This window comes from Rhineura floridana, chromosome 3, assembly GCF_030035675.1.
Source record: "Rhineura floridana isolate rRhiFlo1 chromosome 3, rRhiFlo1.hap2, whole genome shotgun sequence".
Classification (NCBI taxonomy): domain Eukaryota; kingdom Metazoa; phylum Chordata; class Lepidosauria; order Squamata; family Rhineuridae; genus Rhineura; species Rhineura floridana.
This window is the reverse complement of record NC_084482.1, coordinates 127,480,414-127,502,304: the sequence shown is the minus strand read 5'-3', so window position 1 is coordinate 127,502,304 and position 21,891 is coordinate 127,480,414. Positions and strand designations below refer to the sequence as shown.

General features: G+C 41.3%; 1 protein-coding gene across 2 annotated transcripts in view; it reads left to right on the top strand.

Moving 5' to 3' along the window:
* The window catches only part of RASSF1 (Ras association domain family member 1), a 57,752-nt gene extending 39,313 nt beyond the window's left edge, over positions 1-18,439 (top strand). For both annotated transcript variants that reach the window (XM_061617850.1, XM_061617851.1), the window contains 4 exons: positions 6,722-6,826; positions 7,198-7,495; positions 8,274-8,389; positions 16,807-18,439. In XM_061617850.1, coding sequence (XP_061473834.1) covers positions 6,722-6,826; positions 7,198-7,495; positions 8,274-8,389; positions 16,807-16,953 — 666 coding nt within the window. In that variant the 3' untranslated portion in view covers positions 16,954-18,439. The remainder of the gene's footprint in view (positions 1-6,721; positions 6,827-7,197; positions 7,496-8,273; positions 8,390-16,806) is intronic.
* The last annotated feature ends 3,452 nt before the right edge of the window (positions 18,440-21,891 follow it).

Sequence of the window (21,891 nt, the reverse complement as noted above, 5' to 3'; positions counted from 1 at the left end):
CTAGCAGCTGCTAAAATGCTAAAATTTCAAAGGGGCCTTCAAAATGGGAGAAGTCCAATATAGAGGCTGCCAGTACAGGATCTGTCAGGGTAATTCTGAGCTACGTAGATACTATTGTAATGCCTGCCATTGATGCCTTAATGAAAAACAGAATGCTATGAATTTTATAACGGGATTGAGTTCTAGAGATTTTTTGTCTTGTAAACAGGATGCCTGTGTCCCTAATTTGTCTTGCCCTGCTTGTGGGGGGTGGGGGCTGCCCTTCCCATCCTATCCAGAACCATCTTCCCTTTGTTTGTTCCACCCTTGCAGATTTCCTCTTGCTCTTTTCCACAGGATACAACAACTTCCCATTTTGTTCCTTAGGTCAAAACTTTGTCCATGGGAAATGCTCCCCACCCTGACACACCCAGCTTTCCACAATCCAGCAGAGCAGAGGTTGCCAACCTTCTGGGACCAGTGGGCACGTTTTGAATTTTGTGAGAGTGTTGTGGGTTATTTATTTCGCACCTTTCAGGACAGAAATCCTTCCATGGTGGCTTACAAATAACAACAATGTATGTTTGTTCAAAGCACAATAAGCAGTATTAATAAGCTATATTAGCAAGGCAGCTGGTAGTAGATGGCTCTAGCTGAAGCAGGAGCAGATTTATTTTCACCTGCCTTACCCACTTTCCTGGGATCCTTCCCACAGGACAATTGGTGGTAGTTAGCCCTGGTGGGCAAGGAGAGGCAGTCCGGTTGGAGTAGGCAATGAGGACTTCTTCCTTTCCAGTCTGGAGTATACAATCTATAGTGGCAGTAGGAAATTCACATAAACAATATGGATAGAAACAAAGCAGATTAAGTTGACAGTGAAAAATGCATAATGTAGATTGATTCTAGCAAATGGCATATATGTTCCCCACTTACAACTCTTCTTGATTTAGAGGATATGGGGTTTTTTGCCAGCCATACTCTGTTTGAACCAAGTAGCTACAGACAATAAATTCTGTTCTTCATAGTGGTCACTGGTTATAGGTTGCACAGAAATAACTTTGTTTCACCACACCTATGAATATGGCTTAGTGGGCCAAAGCTTAATGACTGTCTTAGTAATATCAAAATTAATGGAAAGAAACAGATAAAACCTACCTAGGCTACAACTTTGCTTCTACCTGCCTAAAGAGAATAAGAGGATTGAGAAAGGGGGGCCTGAGAGTTCATATTTTAAACCAGGGGTGGGGTACCTTTTTGACCCAGTGAATCGGATCTGTATCTGTCCCCATCCCCAAAGGCTCACTTTGATGGGTGGTCAGGACAGCCCAGATGTCAATCACCTGATGTCATGCTGTCAGATGATTGAGATGGGGTTGCCCCACCCACCTGTCAAAGGACCTTGCAGATCATTTCCAAAGTGCCACCAGCCAGCAAGGGGGTTTGCCAGCCCTACGCTTGCCAGCATCAAGCCTAAGTCTGGCAAATCTGTTTTCTGCAAGTATTGACTGTGTGACCAAGTTTCCCGTGGGGGAACTCAGTCATTGACTGTGTGATCAAGTTTCCCGTGGGGGAACTCAGTCATTGACTGTGTGATCAAGTTTCCCGTGGGGGAACTCAGTCATTGACTGTGTGATCAAGTTTCCCGTGGGGGAACTCAGTCATTGACTGTGTGATCAAGTTTCCCGTGGGGGAACTCAGTCATTGACTGTGTGATCAAGTTTCCCATGGGGGAGCTAATCCAGCAGGCTTCACTTCAATCAACCCTGCTTTCCGCTGGGATAGGTGTGTCACCCCACTCCTGATACCATATATGACATCAAATGTGGGATAGGTGGCCATGATTTGGGGAAATGGCCTCATAAAACAAATTGGGATCTGTGCCAGGCTGAATTTAGCCTGCAGCCCAAAGGTTCCCTGCCCGTTTTAAACATTGAGAATCACAACAAAGTTTTCCATTTCAGTTAGGAGGTGAATAACTTGTCTCTAGATTGACCTGCTAGGAGACAAGCCAGAAGTGATGACTTGAGCTGTACTACAGCCAGGTTTTCTAGGCCAAACACCCATTCTTCAGGCATTACCTAAGGCTCTAGAAGCATATCTAATTTGATGTGTTTAGAAAGATGACTATTCCACCCAACTCTAAACTATAATACTGAAGATGGCACTTACTGAGATGGGGTACATCCAAGAAATGCCAGTCTATTTTCCTTTGCATAGAATCTCTCAAGCCTCTGAAATCAAGATTTGGAAAAGAGAACTGTTTCCTGGAAATTACTCGCAATTCCTCCTGTGGCATAAGCTTTGTCAAGCTAGTGCAAAATACAGCCATTAGGTTTTATTTATTATTTTATTAAATTTATATCCTGCCCTTCCTCCCAGAAGCAGCTGAGGGCAGCTAATAGGCCATGTGAAGGGATGCATTATGGCATGCTAATGCTTAAAGATCTGCAGTAGCTCTTAGTTCAGTTCTGTCCACAATTCAGGTGTTTTTCTTCTAAAGCTCCATGCAACGTGGACCCAGGTTACCCACAGAAACACCTTTTGCTCTCCCTTCCTTGCCAACCTGTGAGCTGCTTTGTATGTGATTTACTTCGTTTTGTGCTGTGATCTACTCTGGAGACTTTCCTCAGGTTGCCTCCACCAAATGAGGTAAGAATGCTGGTAATGAGAGGGCCTCTTTCCTGGGGCCTGCATTTATTAATTTTTTTAGTACCAGTTGAAGACCCTTTTATTTTCTCATGCTTTTAAAATCTCATGAAACTTTAGTACCTCTTTTGATATTTTATCTTTAGGCTTTTCCCCCCTGCTATTGTAGCGGATGTGTGTGTTCATTTTTATTTGTATTTTTATGGCATATAAATCTTTTACTAATATTGCCCTGATTTCTTTTGAGAGGTATATACGTTTATTAAACAAACATGATCAGTGCTTCACTAATTCATATTTATGGATTGCTTGGGCCCCATGTCTCCAGCTAAATGAATTTGTACTATTTGATAATTTTTTTGAAAGTCAGAACTGTATGAAGCTCCTATGTATACTGTGCAGATGATTGCATATTGCTGTATTTGTATGTCTCATCAGTGAAGGAGACTCTGGGAAATGGGAATGATCTCTCCCACTTCTCCTTGCCCTTGTGGTTACTCTTGCAGTGGGAAAGGAAGTGGTTCCCAGTAATCCCTGGAGATTTCTGATTGGTTTTTGATGAGCTCATCTGGAATTCCCCATAATCTCCCTTCCCCCACCAAAAATAGTGATGTCAACAGGAAAGGAGGCTGATGCAACCAGGAGCAATTCACTTCTGCTGAAAATCTGCGAAAGAGAAACTAGGAGATGGGTGTGCATGTAGGAGGGTGCTCATTTTGTGCATGTAATTCTAGAGGAAATAAGTCGAGAGAGCTACAGTGTACATAATACATCTGACTTTTTTTTTACTGCATAGATTTCTGGCTTTCAGCTCCATGAGGAATAAATTAAGTTCTTAATGTCAAGATTGAATGACTTTAAGAAGCTGGGCCTGTGGAGCCTTGCTGTTTTGAGATCCTGTTACCTTTTACATGTACAGAATTAGCAAAGTAAAACATAGAGAGTTGAGAATACCCAGGTACCGTTTGGAAATGCCACCACAGTGCATGATGCAACTGTATCTATTTTGAGGTAACTCTAGGTCCTTGGAGCAATGCAAAACTGTTATCTCATTTGCTATGATTGTGTCTGAAGTGCAAAGCAAGGCTATACTTCATAGTTGACAATTGCTGAAGCACAGGTTGCACCTCTAAAAGGTTTTTAAGGTGCTCCTTCCATTTCTGCATGATTGGGAATGGGTGCTTGGTTCTAAATAGAAAGCCCTGGGGTCTGCATTAGTACAGCAAGTATCTTATAAGAAAGGTAGCCACCTTTTCTGTACACTGAAACAGAATTGGTGCACAATTGTTTTCCTTGATGCCAGGGCATCATGTTTGTATCCTACCAAAAATAAAAATCCTGTTTACAATACCGCGAAAGCCTGCAGAAATTTAAATTCTATTTTGTTTTTTAAAAAATTGTTATATTGGGATACTAGTGTAAACATTCACGGCATTGTCTTTGCAAGCATCCTGCTATATATCAGCAATAACGTGAAGCCATATGAGTGTAGAAATTTTGGGATCCTCAGTTTTGTGTGGGGTGGTCCTGAGTGATATGTTCCCTCTTTAATCATCAGAGAAATAGGAAGAGCTAGTGTCCTAAACTAGTAACTGAAATAGTGAATTGATTTATGATTTATTGAAATGGCCACAACTGATTCTGTTGCAAACAGGAACCTCTCTTCTCATTGTGGTCATTTTGTACTTCAGGGGCTGCCAACCTCTTTGGGCCCATGGACATATTTGCTAACCTGAGAAACTGTCATGGGCACTACACACACACAAACACCATAACCAAGTACACACCACAGCCTATTTTATTGGCTAAAATAGAATACTTCTTTCAAGTATGGGCGCATGGGAAGGTCACTGCAGGCAGATGGATGCCACATTGGCAATCCCCACTGTATTGAATACCTATTTTGCTTGCAGCTTCTGAGAATTCAAGGTGTGGTTAGATGCTACAGTTTGCATGATGCGATTATTAGCTTCTCTTGTCTCATCCACATCTGTGTTGTTTATACACAAGAATTGTCATCTGTCTACCATTCACAGCTCTGCACAGTACTCGGGAAGCTGTTCAAGTATTGTGGCTTGGTATAGTCAGTTCACTCAACTTCAAGGCACGCAAAGGAGTGGAATGTAATGGAATGTAGAATGAGGGCTTCACCTGAAACCTGTAGTTTCTCTTGGCATGTCCTCCATATTATTCAAGGGCTGGTCTACTGCATCATTTGATGACATAGCTAAGCAAGTGTTGGTTATGCTGTGAATTCATACTACTACATTAGATGAGAAGCACAGTCTTGTGCTAATGTTGAAAAGAGAATGCATGTGCAGTTTAGGATTACCTTTCAAGAACAGCTTACTGCAGAACACTTAAGTGTTAAATTTTTCTGAATTCAAAAAGCTGTTTGGAGACTGGTGTAAGAGCTGTGGAATGGGCTGGTGCATTGCTAGGTAGTTAAAAGGACTTGGGGCACAGGCCCACCCATGACACAAATTTCCATTAAGTTGGTGGGTGGCTGTTTTGCAGTTTGCATATTTGCCTTATAAGCAAAGAAGAAGCGAGTTTTTTTTTTTTTTAAGAGGAAAGGGGTAGGAGATCCATGGTTTGAGTCTTGGTCCCCCTAGGCCACTCTCTAACAACACTCCTGCTTACAGGGAAATGCCTCTGATGTGCACATGCTATTTTCACTCCAAACAGCACTTGTGCCACAACATCATTTTGAAGAGCAGTTTTGGCCTTCAGCAGGGACACCTTCTGAGAGTTTGAGGTGTATGTGTATCAGGGCTGCCATGCCTCTTCAGGTTGCAAGTATAATTTTTGTTACGATTTAGCAGAGTTGAGGAAGCTGTAGTTGGGGAAATCTGAAAAGAGGTTTGGTTGTTAAGACTTGAGCCATCAAAGGCCAGCTGCCTGCCTTTTTGAAATTACAATTCTGGCTTTACCTGATGGATTATAGTATACTCTGTCACAAACAGTCCTATAGACTTATGTATAGAAAACAGCTATATATTCTGACTTGACTTATTTGTGGCTGCAACAAGTCCCTCCCTTCCCAGAGCAGCATGATATGTGTAGAAAACCTGGGTAACAGTGTTTTTCCTTGTGCTGGGATTTTGTAGAAGCTTAGTGTGAGAGAGAAAAACCATTCCCTTTTCCTCCCCTCTTCTTTGTGGAGAAAAGTAGGGATGACTTCTTTCCCTTGCGCTGGCTGGTGGTGACAGTAGCAACATCAGTGAGCTGCTGCTATGGAGAGATCATGCCTTCTCTCCTTCATGAAAAAAATTGTGGTGGGGGAGAAAGATGGGGTGGCTTCTCTCTCAAGCAGGGCTATGGTGCTGGAGTCGTGGAGTCGGAAGCCATTTTGGGTGGAGTCGGTAGAAATGTACCGACTCCGACTTCAAAATAAAAACTTTCATAGGAATTTAGGAAAGTTTTCTTGTTCAGAAATTTTAATCAAATAAATATATTTTATGTTCTATCAATTAGCCTGATTCACATGGTGGTGATGAAATGCCTTGTGCTACCATTTTAGTACAGTAAATTTGTTATTACTAGTTAATATACATTTGCCATTTATGAAGGAGTCAGAGTCGAAGGTTTGGCATACCGACTCCACAGCCCTGCTCTCAAGATGGGGTGGCTTCTCTCTCAAGAACTGGGCTTTTTGCTGGAAGTGAGATGTGAGAAGACTGTGGCATAGTGGCAGACTACATGCTTTGCATACAGAAGAAGGTCCCTGGTTTAATCCTTGGCATTTCCTGGGATGGGAAGGAATCCTATTTGAAACCCCAGAGAGTCAGTGTAGACAATACGGAGCTTAGATGGTCCATTGAATGGTCTGTATAAAGCAGCTTCCTATGCTCACCCACCATTGGTAAGCAAGCTAGGGAATTTATGGAACAAAATGGTGTATGGCAAGGGGCAATAGCCTCACAATGTTGTTAAACGGGATCATAGCTGCCTAAAAGGGTATGACAGTGAATTGTATGTCTTCTCCTTTCTTTGAACCTCAGGAATCGAGAAAAGAGCATGAAGGGAAATGAGCTGTAGAAGCATTTTTGAGGCTTGGTTGTAAACTAACTACAGATTACCTACTCTTCTGCAGGATGAGCAAATCGACTGGGATAAGCCAGTGCTATCTCAAACTGAGATTGAGCAAAAGATAAAAGAATACAACAGTCAGATCAACGGCAACCTCTTCATGAGCTTGGTAAGTTTCAGGAGCATCATAACTTAGGGACCTGGAACAACTTGGACACTGAGCTTCAAGGGCCTGTGTCTGTCCTCCCTCCCCCACCACTATGATGCTTAAAATGAAAAGTACTATATAGTAACAATCGCAAGCGGTATTCCCTCCTTAGCTTGGTGGCATCTTGCAATTGTTCTAACAAGTAGAAAAACGCAGTCCAGGTACTTCCTTCCCAGAAGCTGTACATAAAGCTTTCTCCAGGGTTTGTGGGAATTCGCTTTGGCTTCTTTGTCACTCAGAGAAGCTGTGGCCTACCGCCTGTTTGGATTCTTACTTTAGTTATACTGCCATGTTGCCCCTGCTCAGAGCTCACTGTACTTCTACTCCCACAGAACAAAGATGGTTCCTATACAGGCTTCATCAAGGTGCAATTAAAGCTGGTACGGCCTGTCTCGGTACCTGCCAGTAAGAAGGCACCCTCCATTCAAGACACCAGGAAGAGCTCCTCACGCAGCCAGGCAGTAAAGCGCCGCACCTCATTCTACCTACCAAAGGACACCATCAAACACTTGCACATAATTTCTCGTACACATGCCAGCGAGGTCATTGAGGCTCTGCTAAAAAAATTCATGGTAGTAGACAACCCCCGCAAGTTTGCTCTCTTTGAGAGAACAGAAAAGGATGACCAAGGTACCTGATTTTTCCCCTTCCCAATTCCTTGAGAAACCAGCATGTAACTTACTGCAGGATTTTAGACAGCAACTTGCCTAGTAACCTGCAGCAAGTGAGATTAGTTCCAATTGAACAGGAAAGGAAGGTTTTATCCAACTGGAAGAAATTTCTTTTTTGTTTAGGTTGTCAGAGTGCAATGAATAACCAGCACGAATGTTTATAAGCAAACCAGCTAGTAAAATTTTGTGGGCCCCTAACTTTTGCAAAGTTATGTGTGAGGCTAATGTATTAATACATTGTCAGTAGCCAAGTGAAGTAATCTAACAATTACAGCCTCTAGAATAAGAGGTCGAGAGAAAGTTGTCCATAAATCACCCAGGGCAAGTTTGTTCACTTTCTCTTGAAGCTTATAAGTACATAACAGACTTCAGTTTTGAAGCATCTGCTGACTTAGAAGAGAAGCTGTGTATAAGTGTGTATTCTCATTATTGTTAATTACAGGTTTTTATTAAAGTCTGTCTCATCATTTTATATTGCCTCTTACTGAGACAGGCTAGAAGGAAGACTAGCTGAATCTGCCATACATCCTTTGTTCCTGAACTGTTCCTTGCAACACTCCTTACTAAGATAAATTGGAAATTGAAAACTAGTATATGAACAGCACCCTCCCCTGAAAGAATAGACTGCCTAAAATAGATAAGGGTCAGTCTGATCTGTCCAGGATGGTGACTGTTACAAAGCATTGGTGTGATTGAGTTCTTCATTTAATTCCATTTGTGATGTTCTTGTGTGTTAGTATATCTCCGCAAGCTTTCTGATGAGGAGCAGCCTCTGCGTCTCCGACTGCTAGCTGGCCCTAGTGAAAAGGCACTGAGCTTTGTCCTGAAGGAAAATGAGACTGGAGAAGTCAATGTGAGTATGGGTATTGATGGTGTATCTGAGGCTCCTTGTCAAGTTATTGTGGAGCTGGTTACTGACTTATCTAACAGTAAGGCAAGCTATTTGGTTGCTATTGAGCTTGCTTTTGTCTTGATCTCACCAAGATAAAAGATGGCCCTTCATGCTCCTAGCTCCACTCTTGTGGTTGGCTTATAAGTAATGCTGAGTAGAAATCTTTCCACTACAATTTTTTTATGCAGAATACATTCAATTTCTAAAGATGTATTGTTTAACATAAAGAGTGAATACAATACAAACTCGGTAGTTTCAGAGTTGTACTCCACCACTTTTACATGACTGTTCCTTGGAAATATGCACACACAGTATGCCCAGCATTATGGGCTTGCAAGTACAATTAATAAGTTTCCAGTACCACATTTTTCTGTTTGATTTCTTGTAAAAAAGAAAAAAAGTGGGAAATATGTACTACATCTATAAAACAGTTTTTTAAAAATAAAAATTTGAGTTCCACTGCTGCAGAAACGTGAAGTCAAACATGCTAAACTAGATACCAGTCAATGTTGAGAATCATAGTATTTTCTGATTTATAACATTTTCTGAATCAATGTTGAGAATAATATTTTCTGGAAAAAAGACAATTGCTACTTTAAAACTGTGAACTAAAGGGCCAGGATGCAAGAGCACATGCAGACACTTCTTGTTTAATATCTACATCTGATGCATCCCAGTATATATATATATATATTAAGATAAGGGCTGAGCCTTCAGTAAAGTAGTCTCTAGACTAGAGCCTAAAAGTTGAAAAGGCCCAGGTACTTGATTATAGAACATGGATTTATTACAGAGCAGAGCTTTGGTAAGGAGAAAAAAACACAATGGGCATTAATGTGGTACAACATAGTGCCTGGCCTTCTCATGGATACTCTTGATTCTGATTAATGCCAGTGGTCAAAAGTATGTAATAAGGCAGAATGACTTTCAGAAGGGCCCATTCTGCACTGGCCTGGCAGTAGGAATGTTCCAGAATTTGTAATACCAAATGTGCACTTTAGAATAAAACCTTTTCTGAAAGCAGAAAATGCTTGTTACCTGTGCAAATGTTTTCAGTTCATGAGTCTTGAGTGCTGTGGGATAATGTGCCACCCTTGCATAATACCTGGCTTTTTTCCCTTGCATTATCCTACAAATGTGTAGCATCAACCTCTTGCCTCACGGTTAGGCTCCCTTGTGATGCGTCCTTCCCTGGCTCTCCCTGTCAGGTTCCTACCTGCTCGTGGTTACTGCCTGTCTCTAGGCACCACCAGGGACTCCACCAGTCCGGACCGCACTCTCTTCTGGTTTACCTATCCGCTCTAGCACAGATCTCAACAGATCCCCCTGCTAGGCAACCACCAGTAACATCCCAATACTAGTATTCCCAGAGACTCTGAATACTGGTATTGTTATTCTCTTCACCGCTGCCACCATTTGTTACAGTTCCCCTTCAGCCTTGGTCATTACCTTACCCTCCCTTCTGGTCTGTGAAACCACAGCCAAGGATCAGGCCTTTGGTAAACCAAATTAAGTATTTATTTCAGATAACAAAGCTAACAAGATTAACAAGATTTCTTCTTAAGGCACATAAGCATATGGTTTTACTCAATACTAATCCGAACTCCACCTCCCTCCTGGTAAACAACTCTCTAAACCCCACCAAGCAATCCACTCTTTCTCTTCTCCCCCCAGATTCCACTCTCACTCTTCCTTTTATACATTCAGCCATTTTAAACACTCAGCCAATCATCTCGCATTCTACTGCCCATTCACTCCCCCTCTTTCACTCCACTTACCATGTATCTTCTAAAACAACAACACTTACCATATATACATTAATATAGGAACATCACATTTCCCCCCCCCCTTAAACAACAGCAGAGTATTATTCCTGTTCCAGGATTTATACGTCGCGTTAACAAATAAAAGTTTCTATGGGGAAAATGTCTTTCTTTGTTCCTCTGTCTGGTCACGTCACTGCAGTCCCAGCCACTTGCCTGGAAAGTCCATCGGCCAGTACATTGTCCTTGCCTTTGATGAACTGGAAGTCCACTTGATAGTCCTGTAGGGCCCAGGACCACCTCTGCAGCATAGTGTTATGGTTTTTCATAGTCTGCAACCATAACAAGGCCCGATGATCCGTAGTCACTGTGAATCTTCGTCCCCACACGTATGGGCGCAACTTGTTCAGTCCCCACATGACCGCTAGGCACTCCTTCTGGACCGACGAATAGTTTTTCTCCCTCGGTGTCAGCTTGCGACTCAGGTACGCCACTGGATGTCTGGTGCCTTCTCTCTCCTGCAGCAAGACGACTCCCAGCGCCAGGTCCGACGCATCTGTAGCCACGATGAATGGTTTCTCATAGTCTGGTGCTATTAATATGGGTCCTTGGTACAAGGCTTGCTTCAGTAGATCAAAAGCCTTCTGACATTCATCCGTCCATACCACACGCTTAGAACACTTCTTCTTTGTTAATTCATGCAAGGGGGTTGCTATTTCCCCAAAATTTCTCACAAACTTCCTATAAAATCCAGCCACACCCAGAAATGCCCTTACTTGTTTTTTGGTTAAGGGGATCGGCCACGCTTGTATTGCCTCCACCTTGCTCCATAAGGGGGTGATTTTCCCGCTCCCCACCTTATGTCCTAAATAGATTACTTCCTTTAGTCCAAACTGGCATTTCTTAGCTTTTATTGTGAGGCCTGCTTTTCTTTTCTTTTTTTTTCAATAATTTTTATTCAGATTTTCATAAAACATACAAGGCGAAATCATAAAACATTCAAAGACAAAAAACAAAATCAAAAATAGTTAAACAAAAACAAACAAACAAAAAAAATAAAATAAAAATAAAAAATAAAGAGTAAAATATTGACTTCCCATTTGTCAAAGATCAAATCAGTTATAAGTCTATGATATATAACAATCCTGTCTCTTAAGTCATATTATAAAATCACTTTCCTCCAGTAGTTATCTTACTTAATCATCAAATCCCATAAACATTACTTTCTTTCCACAAAAAGTCAAAGAGAGGTTTCAATTCTTTAAGAAATATATCTATCAATTTTTTTTTCCAGATAAGCATATCGATTAATCCATCTCATTACTAATTATGATAATCTTATTGTCATAACCATAGTCAAAATAAACATTTCAATTAATCCATCACATCAGAATCTGTTAGGTTCAGTAATTTCAGTAGCCATTGTTCTATTATCCCTATTAGTTCCATTTTCCATCTTCCATCTTCAGTAGTCTTGTTAAGTCCAGTAATTTCAGTATCCAATCTTCCATTATCAGTATTCCATAATAATCTTGCTGTCAAAGCCATAGTCATATAGTAAGAGTCTGATGGGAATTACCTCTATCCCAAATATTTTCTTGCCATCCATTCTAAATAGGTTGCTGAAATACTGCTGTAAAATCAAATCTCTGTTCTTTTTTTCAAAATACACTGGGTCATCTCTTGAAAGTTTTTCCATTGTCACATGGCTGCAGTTAATTCCATAGATTTTCTCTATATTGGGCTCCATCACATCATTCCAGTCCAGAAGATTATCCATGCCATTGATAACTTTATCTCTAGAATCTTCATTAATTTCTTCAGAGATAACATTGAGTTCCAAACAATAGATTTTATTTCTAAAGTCCATAGCATTTCTTAGCTTTTATTGTGAGGCCTGCTTTTCTTAAGGCCTCCAATATTGTTGTCAGGTGTTGGACATGCTCAGGCACCGACTTGCTAAAAATGGCCACGTTATCGATATAGGCCACTGCAAAATCTGACATGCCTCGCAACACAGTATTGATTAGCCTCTGAAATGAACTTGGTGAGTTCCTTAGTCCCATGGGTAAGGTCACAAACTCATATAACCCATCTGGTGTACTGAAGGCAGTTTTGGCTCTGGATTGCTCGTCTAGTTCCATTTGCCAAAATCCTTTACAGAGATCTAGTGTAGAGATAATGGTTGCTGCCCCCAATAACTCTAACATTGCGTCTACCCTAGGCATAGGATACGCATCTGGGACAGTAATTTTATTGATTAGCCGATAATCAATGCAAAACCTTGTTGTTCCATCTTTTTTCGGAACCAGGACAATACTTGAGGCCCAGGGACTGATGGATTCCCTGATCACTCCGAATTCCAGCATATCTTCCACCTCCTTTTTGATCTCATTCAAAACTTTCCCATTCGCATGGTACGGAACAGATCTGATTGGGGCATGATCTCCAGTATCAATGGAATGTATAACTATACTGGTTCGGCCAGGTTTGTTGCTAAAGAGATTCCTATAGGTTTTCAAAACTCTCAGAATCTCCTCTTTTACTTCCTCCTTCACCTCCTCTGACCATTCCACTTGATCTACCCCTCCTTTGTCTTTGCTTTCCTGTACCAAATCTGGAAGTTCAGGCCCACTTCCCTCAGGGAATAAGGTAACTTGCAACACCTGTGCATCCCTGGTATGGTAAGGCTTCAACATATTTACATGAACCACTTTGCTTTTGTTTAATTGGTCTGTGGTAATTACATACATCACTGTGTCAAGCCTTTCTCTGATGGTATATGGTCCTTCCCAGTTAGCCTGTAATTTGTCATGTTTCCTGGGTATGAACGCCATAACCATATCTCCCACATCATACACACGTTCCCTGGCTGTTCTGTCATACCAGTAACGTTGCTTCTGCTGAGCTTGACTCAAATTCTCTTTCACTACTTCCATCATTGATGTTAATTTATTGCGGAATTCCAATATAAAATCTACTACAGAAGTTTTGTACTCTCCCAGAGTTCCTTCCCATGAATTTTTTAGCAGTTCCAAAGGTCCCCTCACTTTTCTAGTAAACATTAGTTCAAAGGGTGAGAAGCCTGTTGACTCCTGAGGGACTTCTCGGTATGCAAATAAGAAGCATCCCAAACGTTCATCCCAGTCTTGTGGGTGATCTTGAACATAGCTTCTTATCATGCCCTTCAAAACTCCATTGAATCTCTCAGTTAGCCCATTAGTGGCGGGATGGTAAGTAGTGGTCTTTAGATGTTTTAGACCACAACATTTCCACATACATTGCATCACTTCTCCCATGAATACACTGCCTTGATCTGTCAGCACTTCATGAGGGAAACCCAGCCTCATAAAGATTTTTAATAAAGCCTCTGCCACTACAGGGGCTTCTACAGATCTCAGTGCTTCTGCGTCTGGGTACCTGGTGGCAAAATCCACCACCACCACCAGATATTTCTTGCCATGCCTTGTGAGTTTGGAAAAAGGGCCCACCAAATCTATTCCCACTCTATAAAAGGGTTGTCCAATTATAGGAAGGGGCTTTAAGGGTGCCTTGGTCTTTACTCCACTCTTTCCCACCTTTTGGCATATTCCACAAGATAGACAATGTTGTTTTACATCCTTCGAGATATTTGGCCAATAATAATGTGCAGCCAATCTCCTCTTGGTCTTTTTTATTCCCAGATGTCCTGCACATGGGACATCGTGGGCTACCTCTAGCAATCTGGTTCTGTATTTGCTAGGTACTATCAATTGCTTCACTGGTTCACATTCATCCTTTCTCTCAGCATTCATCCACAGTCTATATAAAATCCCATTCTCACACACAACTTGATTCCTCAGTTTGTCAGTGAAAGGAATCTGTTGGGTCAGGGCTTGTTCCTTTATCTGCTTCAAACTTATATCTTTATGCAGCTCTTCCCTGAATTGATCTGCTTCTTCCCCAGAGACCACTTGATACAATTTGTCTCCTTCAGCAGGCCTGCTAGTGGTTGCTGTGGTGACCTGAGGCTGGTTAACAGATTCCACCCTGTTTGTTTCAGCCCCCCTTAATATGGCTTCTTTTTCTCTGCCAATTTGCTGTCTGGTCACTACATATATTTTCCCCTGTGCCCCCATAACATCTCTTCCCAGTATTACTGGTTCTTGTTGCTGGGCATTAATACCAACTTTATATTGGCCCTTTCGGCCTCTCCATTCCATTTTCACTAGGGCCACAGGCAAACTCTCTGGTTGACCCCTCACTCCTTGGATAGTCACTATTTCCTGAGGTAATATTTCTTCAGATTTTATTAAATCTGGCCTCAGTAACGTCTGAGCGGCACCAGTGTCAAGCAATGCCCAATAAGTTGCCCCTTGTACACTCACTTCCTCTCTCAGACTTGACTCAAGGTCTGTTACTTCTGTCCAGTTTATCTGGCAAAACTGAACCTTTTTTGCTGCTTCTAAAGCCTTGGGCTCTGTTTTCACTGTCCTTGTCTGAGCAGGATTACTACTGGGGTTGGCAACCTCACATTGAAAACGTAGGTGCCCCGGTCTACCACATTTGTAGCATAATTTCTCCTCACTTTTAGGGTACACAGATCCACTCTGGGGTGTCCTGTGCCCTTCAGATTTTAATGGAGGACTCACTCGCTGTGGTACCACATCCCTTCTGCCAGCACTATATGGTCTGGGTTTAAACTCTCGATGTTTTCCCCACCCAGCCAGTTCTATTGGAGGGGAAGTGATCCGCCATCTCTGCGGCCTCCTGCACAGATGTAGGGGAACGGTCTTTGACCAGGAGCCTTATTTCTGGTGGTAACTGATGGTATAATTGATCCAGTATCATGAGGCTTTTCACCTCTTCCACTGACTGAGCTTTGGCACTACTCATCCACTTTCCAAATATATCCATCAACTTTGCTCCCAGTTCCACAAAAGACCTCCCTGTCTGTATCTGGCAGTTTCTGAAAAGCTTTCTAAAATAATCAGGCCCCAGTCTGAATCTTTTAAACACTGCTTCTTTGAATTCAGCATAGGTGACGGGCCTGTCTGAGGGGAAATATTGGTATACCTCAGCCAATTCCCCTTTAATCAGGTTTGATAAATACTGCATGTATTTATCTTCAGGTAGCCCCCACAACTGAGCTGCTTTTTCAAAGGTGCTGAGGTAAATTTGAGGATCTTGACCAGGCTCATAGACAGCAAAGTCCTTTGGAGTAATTTTTATTTTTGCTCCATCTCTGTCTTTCCTTGTCTCCTCAGAGTGAAATTTCTCTCTATCAAATTTTAACTTTTCTACTTGTAATTCAGCATCCAATGCTCGTTGCTTCTCCCTCTCCTCAAACCCCAATCTCATTCTCTCAATTTCCAACTCCCTCTGTTTTTCCTTCTCTGCACCTTCCATCCTCAATCTCTCAGCTTCCAACTCCCTCTGCTTGTCTTTCCCATCAGCTTCCATCCTCAATCTCTCAGCTCCCATCTTAACTTCTCTCTCAAGTACTCTATGTAAGCGGGATTGCTTAAATATCCTTCTGGGGTCTCTTCTCTGACAGGTTGTTTTTGCTGGGCAGTTGCAAATCCTATAAGTGCTACCCTCAATTCATCTACCCCTTTACCCTCGTGAGGTAAATTGAATGTTATGCACTTCTCCACCAGCTCCTCTCTTTTCATTTTTATGTATTCAGCCATGGTGTTTGAGTTCACTCACTCTTTGCCACACACTCTTTGCCAGTCACTCTCACAAGAAATCTTGTTTTGTTATTTCTGTTTGCCACAGCACTGTATCTGGATTCTCTGTTGTTCGTATCCCACCGCTACTGCCACCACATGTGATGCGTCCTTCCCTGGCTCTCCCTGTCAGGTTCCTACCTGCTCGTGGTTACTGCCTGTCTCTAGGCACCACCAGGGACTCCACCAGTCCGGACCGCACTCTCTTCTGGTTTACCTATCCGCTCTAGCACAGATCTCAACAGATCCCCCTGCTAGGCAACCACCAGTAACATCCCAATACTAGTATTCCCAGAGACTCTGTATACTGGTATTGTTATTCTCTTCACCGCTGCCACCATTTGTTACAGTTCCCCTTCAGCCTTGGTCATTACCTTACCCTCCCTTCTGGTCTGTGAAACCCCAGCCAAGGATCAGGCCTTTGGTAAACCAAATTAAGTATTTATTTCAGATAACAAAGCTAACAAGATTAACAAGATTTCTTCTTAAGGCACATAAGCATATGGTTTTACTCAATACTAATCCGAACTCCACCTCCCTCCTTCTTCACTCTCTCCTGGCAAACAACTCTCTCAAACCCCACCAAGCAATCCACTCTTTCTCTTCTCCCCCCCCGATTCCACTCTCACTCTTCCTTTTATACATTCAGCCATTTTAAACACTCAGCCAATCATCTCGCATTCTACTGCCCATTCACTCCTCCTCCTCTTTCACTCCACTTACCATGTATCTTCTAAAACAACAACACTTACCATATATACATTAATATAGGAACATCACATCCCTCACTACCATTAAAGCTGTGGTTCTCTTATCTGGACTAACGTTGAGCTCATGACTGTAATGCAAACTCACTTGTCATCAGCACTATGGTCACTACTTCTTTTTTTACATTTTTCTGCAGTGGGATGCCTTTAGTATGCCTGAGCTACAGAACTTCCTGCGTATCTTGCAGCGTGAAGAGGACGAACATGTTCGGCAGATCCTGCAGAAATACACCTATTGCCGCCAAAAGATGCAAGAGGCTCTTGCCACCCGTACACCAGGTTGACAAAGTGCCTCATCCCAGACCCAGCACTCCAGTAAATGCAAGATGCAGAGAAGTGGTGAAGCCAAGTGGACTACGAGTGAAGCAATCCTGGGACTGTGTGGGCTGAATGTATCTCTGGAGGGGCATAGGGTGGGGAAGGGAGAACGGGAATTTGTGAGCTCATGACTGGTGCATGTGTGTATGCTCCCCATGAAGTGAGTGGTTAATAGGGATGTTGCATGCATGATGCAATGGGATCAGTTAGAGAAGTAAAGAAATGCCTGTGGGATGTGTGTGAAGAGTAGCAAACTTGAGTAGCGTTACTACAGCAGCTACTTTCCAAGTGCCAGGATGCAAATGCCACTTTTATACCTACAGACTGTCCAAGTGCTGTTTATCTGGACTTGGTGTAGAAATGACTTAAGGTTTGACAAAATCAAAGTGGCCTCAAACTGATGTATTCTTGTGAGGTGGCCTTAGCAAACACCTTTCTTCAAAATACCATTTTTGGGGGGGTGTATTTCTGTGGGGAGTCTAACTGTGGGGGCCCATGGATCTAATCTATTCAACTGTGTCTTTGTCTTTCTTGGTTTGATATTGATCCACATAATAGTAAGACTGCTAGCAGAGTGGAACAATCTGCCTAGAGGCTTTGCTTAGACTGTGGTAATACAAAGCAAAGTCTGTTAACTCCTATCTCAGATGTATCTGAATGGGGATGAAGAGTAATTGAACAGTGTCCTTGGGTAGTATGTGTTCAAAAAATGCCAAAGGAAACCCAATAACAGAACCCAAAGAAATGGCAGGACAGTTTCCGATAGTTTTTCTGATAACACAGGGAAGAACATGTAAACACATCATTATTGCAATTCCATCAGTTACACTAGAATTGATATTTGGGCTATGGTTGATCCTTAAGAAAAAAGGGCAGTAAAAGTCAGTATCATATAACAGCATTGTAAGAGCAATGATCAAGGGCCAGAATACTCCATGGAGGACGGAATAGAGAGATGCCTTTTCTTGCTCAGACACATCCTTTATTTAGCCCTTGGTATTAAAATCTGAAGACCAGGGATGGAACATCAGGATTCAGGTTTTTCTTCTGCTGAAGACAACCGTGGCTTTGGCCACCCTCTTTTATATATTCTAATATCTCATGTATATGCATGAGATAAGCATTGGTGTATGTCTGAGAGGCATCCTTGACTTGGGTTATTTCCTGCCAGGTCCTGCCTATCTGTCTGAGTAGTACTTGAACTTCCTTGGTGGAGGGGACATGTGTACTGCTACAGTAGGTGTTCTGTTGTTTTTAAAATCGAGTACACTCTACAGATGCAGGCACCCAAAAGAAAATGGGCCTACTAGTCATGGCTGATCCCCCTCTAGGGAGAAGTATTTACAATCAGGATTGTCTGTTGAGGATCCAATGGATTAAAAAGTCTTGGGGGCTCAGGTTATGAATGGTGCTGCTTGTATACCAATCAATAAAAGATTCAGGAGTGAGAAATGGTTGGTGTATGTATGTGCTTGTGAACCAGTTGCTTGCTGGGACAATATGCCCATTCCACATCCCATAAGCTAGTGGAACTTGTTTATGCAGAAACTATAGTTCTCCTACTGAGACCCTACTCATGTTTTCTAATCTTGGCTCTTTGTTGAAATCTGAGAGTTTAGTGGCAAAGATAGGGTTGGTACCAAGTCCAGATATACATGATAATTGGGATCATTTCAACATTCACTACAACTCTGAAATACAGCAGCCTAAATTGGTTTCAGTTGGTGTACATACCCAGGAGCAAATCTCTTAAATGCAATCCTTCACGTGTTTCAGATTATGCTAACTGACCCTTCTGATACCTAAATTGTGCATTTCAAAGCAAGAATTAATTTGTATTAAGGTGACTATTGACTAAAACTGAAGCCAGTTGTGGGGGCATGCTAAAGATCCTATAGGACATCACACTTGAACTAGGAACTTGTGCTGTAAAGAATGGGAGCTGGATTTCTATACTGTAGATAAAAAAGTGTGTTGCTTTGTCATGAACAGTGGGCCTTAATGAGTGGGGAAGAAAAATGTTGATGCAGAACATCTTGCATAATAGTTACTAACACAACAATTTTGGCACCTGCTGCTTCCACCAATGCTCTCCAGCAAGCCATTTCTTAATAGATATATAAACCACTTCACAGCCAAAGCTACAGCTACAGAATCTAATAACAAAACCATTGCTACAGTTGTACAACTGTAAGACTTTCTTCTTGTCTTGCAGTTCAGGCTAGTCAGCAACATGTACTGTACTCAACAGATGTCAACTGCTAGAGGAAATCTTCCTCTATACATGCTGCATGTCAGAGTTTACTGCTAAAGCAACACCAGACTGCATGTAAATCCCAGCATATTGTAGAAGCTGCCTGAAGACCAGAGATGCTGCCATTTATACCTGAGTGCTGCAAAGGCACTTGTCTCTTTCTTGCCAAACTTCTTACCCCCCTCTATCCTCTGTTTGTTCTTTATCAGGTTTGTGGGATGGGTGCCATCTGTTGGTCAAACAATTCTTCAATGCAGTAACTAGTGTGGACTAGATTTTTATAGCCAAAGAATAGGATTCTGTGTGTACCTCTCACAAATAATTCTGTGCTCCTCCACTTTCAATAGCTTTGCACTGAAAGGGCTTAAAAGTGTTCTCCAACTCCAAGAACCATACTAGACTGGCTCTGTTTGTCCTTACTAGTGCTGTCATAGTCAAATCAGGCTATATAGTGTCATGACATCCAATTCATTATGTGGTCCCCATTTTAGATGGGTTTCCTCATGTGATTATTAGCATCAAGATGACAACCCAGTAATTGGGACTTCCGGGAAGGGTGACTTCGCTTGTGCCTGCTTTTGGGATGGGCTCCCGCCTCAAAAGAAGCTTATTCAGATATAAATCAGTCAGAACATTTTTTTTTTGACTGATGAAATTTCTCCCGGGCAGGGAGAAACATAGAGATCAACCTCAAAAGCCTGTTTTTGTTGGGAGGACTGGATTTCATTAATTTATGAGATAAGGTCCAGCCAACAATGCCGGACGGACTTCCGAACAAGCTCTATCTGCTTAAGCGATACGTTTATCTTTTCTTTAAAGAGAGAACGGACTAACAGGCAAGCACCCTTCTTTCTATTATTTTTTTTACTTGGTTTAAATTGTTGCAGCAAAAGGAGATTTGTCAGATTGATCGGCTTTGGACAACTTCTGGGTGAGATATAGCTCTTCTCTGTTATTCACGAAATTAACAGCTTATCTCTGTTTCTGTCGCAAAAAGCTGTCCTGGAAGTGCATTCTAAAGATAATAAACAGAAGAGGGATTTCTATTCCTGATTTCTATTCCGAGGAATATTATATTGTCTGGGACTGTTCTCTTTTTGGTCTATTTTATTTTGACGAATCTGCTTCTTCACGACGCCACTAACTGTTTTGATGCTGGGAACTAAATTTGTTTTGCATTCTTGAACATAGAGAGATAAGGCAGGTTGCTCTGTTTATACTGTGATGTCATCAAGCCTGGAATATTAACCCAATTGTTGCTGAAATAAGAAGTGGTTCTTCTTTATTTTTGTTTTGCTTTGTTTTCGTGGTTTTAAAAATGGCAATCAAGAAAGTGGCTGAGAATCTGGAAGTAATTATGTTTCAGAAAATAATGGATGAGATTGAGATAACGAAACAAACCCTGCGACAGGGTAGTAAGGAGCTGAAAATTGAACTGAGCAAAATGACGCAGGAGCTTAAAGAATTAGGGGATCCTGTGAGAGAGGAGAATGAGATCAGAGATGAGAAAAGAAAAAATAAAGGGAAGATACAAGTCCTGGAGATTGGAACAAATGTGGAATTGGAAAAAGATCTGGAGTTTATGGATTTTAGAAATAAAATCTACTGTTTGGAATTTAACGTTATCTCTGAAGAAATTAATGAAGATATTAGAGATAAAGTTATCAATGGCTTGGATAATCTTCTGGACTGGAATGATGTGATGGAGCTTGATATAGAGAAAATCTATGGAATTAACTGCAGCCATGTGACAATGGAAAAACTCTTAAGAGATGAGCCAGTGCATTTTGTAAAAAAGAACACAGATATGACTTTACAACAGTATTTCAGCAACTTATTCAGAATGGATGGCAAGAAAATATTTGGGATAGAGGAAATTCCCATCAGACTCTTATTATATGACTATGGCTACAACAGCAAGATTATTATGGAATACTGATAATGGAAGATTGGACACTGAAATTACTGGACTTAACAGGACTATTGAAGATGGAAGATGGAACTAATAGGGATAATGGAATAATGGCTATTGAAATTATTGGACCTAACAGATTCTGATGAGATGGATTAATCGAAATGTTTATTTGGACTATGGTTATGACAATAAGATTATTATAATTATTAACGAGATGGATTAATTGACATGTTTATTTGGAGAAAAATTGATAGATATATTTCTTAAAGAATTGAAACCTCTCTTTGACTTTTTGTGGAAAGAATAAAGTAATGTTTATGAGATTTGATGATTAATTAAGATAACTACTGGAGGAAAGTGATTTTATAATATGATTTAAGAGACAGGATTGTTATATATTGTAGACCTATAACTGATTTGATATGTGACAAATGGGAAGTCAACATTTTATTTTTTTTTGTTTAATCATTTTTGTTTTGTTTTGTTTTTTGTCTTTGAATGTTTTATGATTTTGTTTTCTATGTTTTATGAAAATTTGAATAAAAATTATTGTAAAAAAAAAAAAAGATGACAACCCAGTAATTATAGGGAGGTAGGTGCAAAAGATCAAGGAAACAATGGCAGCAAATAGGAATGCTTGCATAATTTAGGGGAGAAATTCTGGCCCCTCTGAAAGTATCAGCTTTGGGCTAAAGGATCAACAGAGGTAAATTTTCAGCATCCCCCATTAAACAA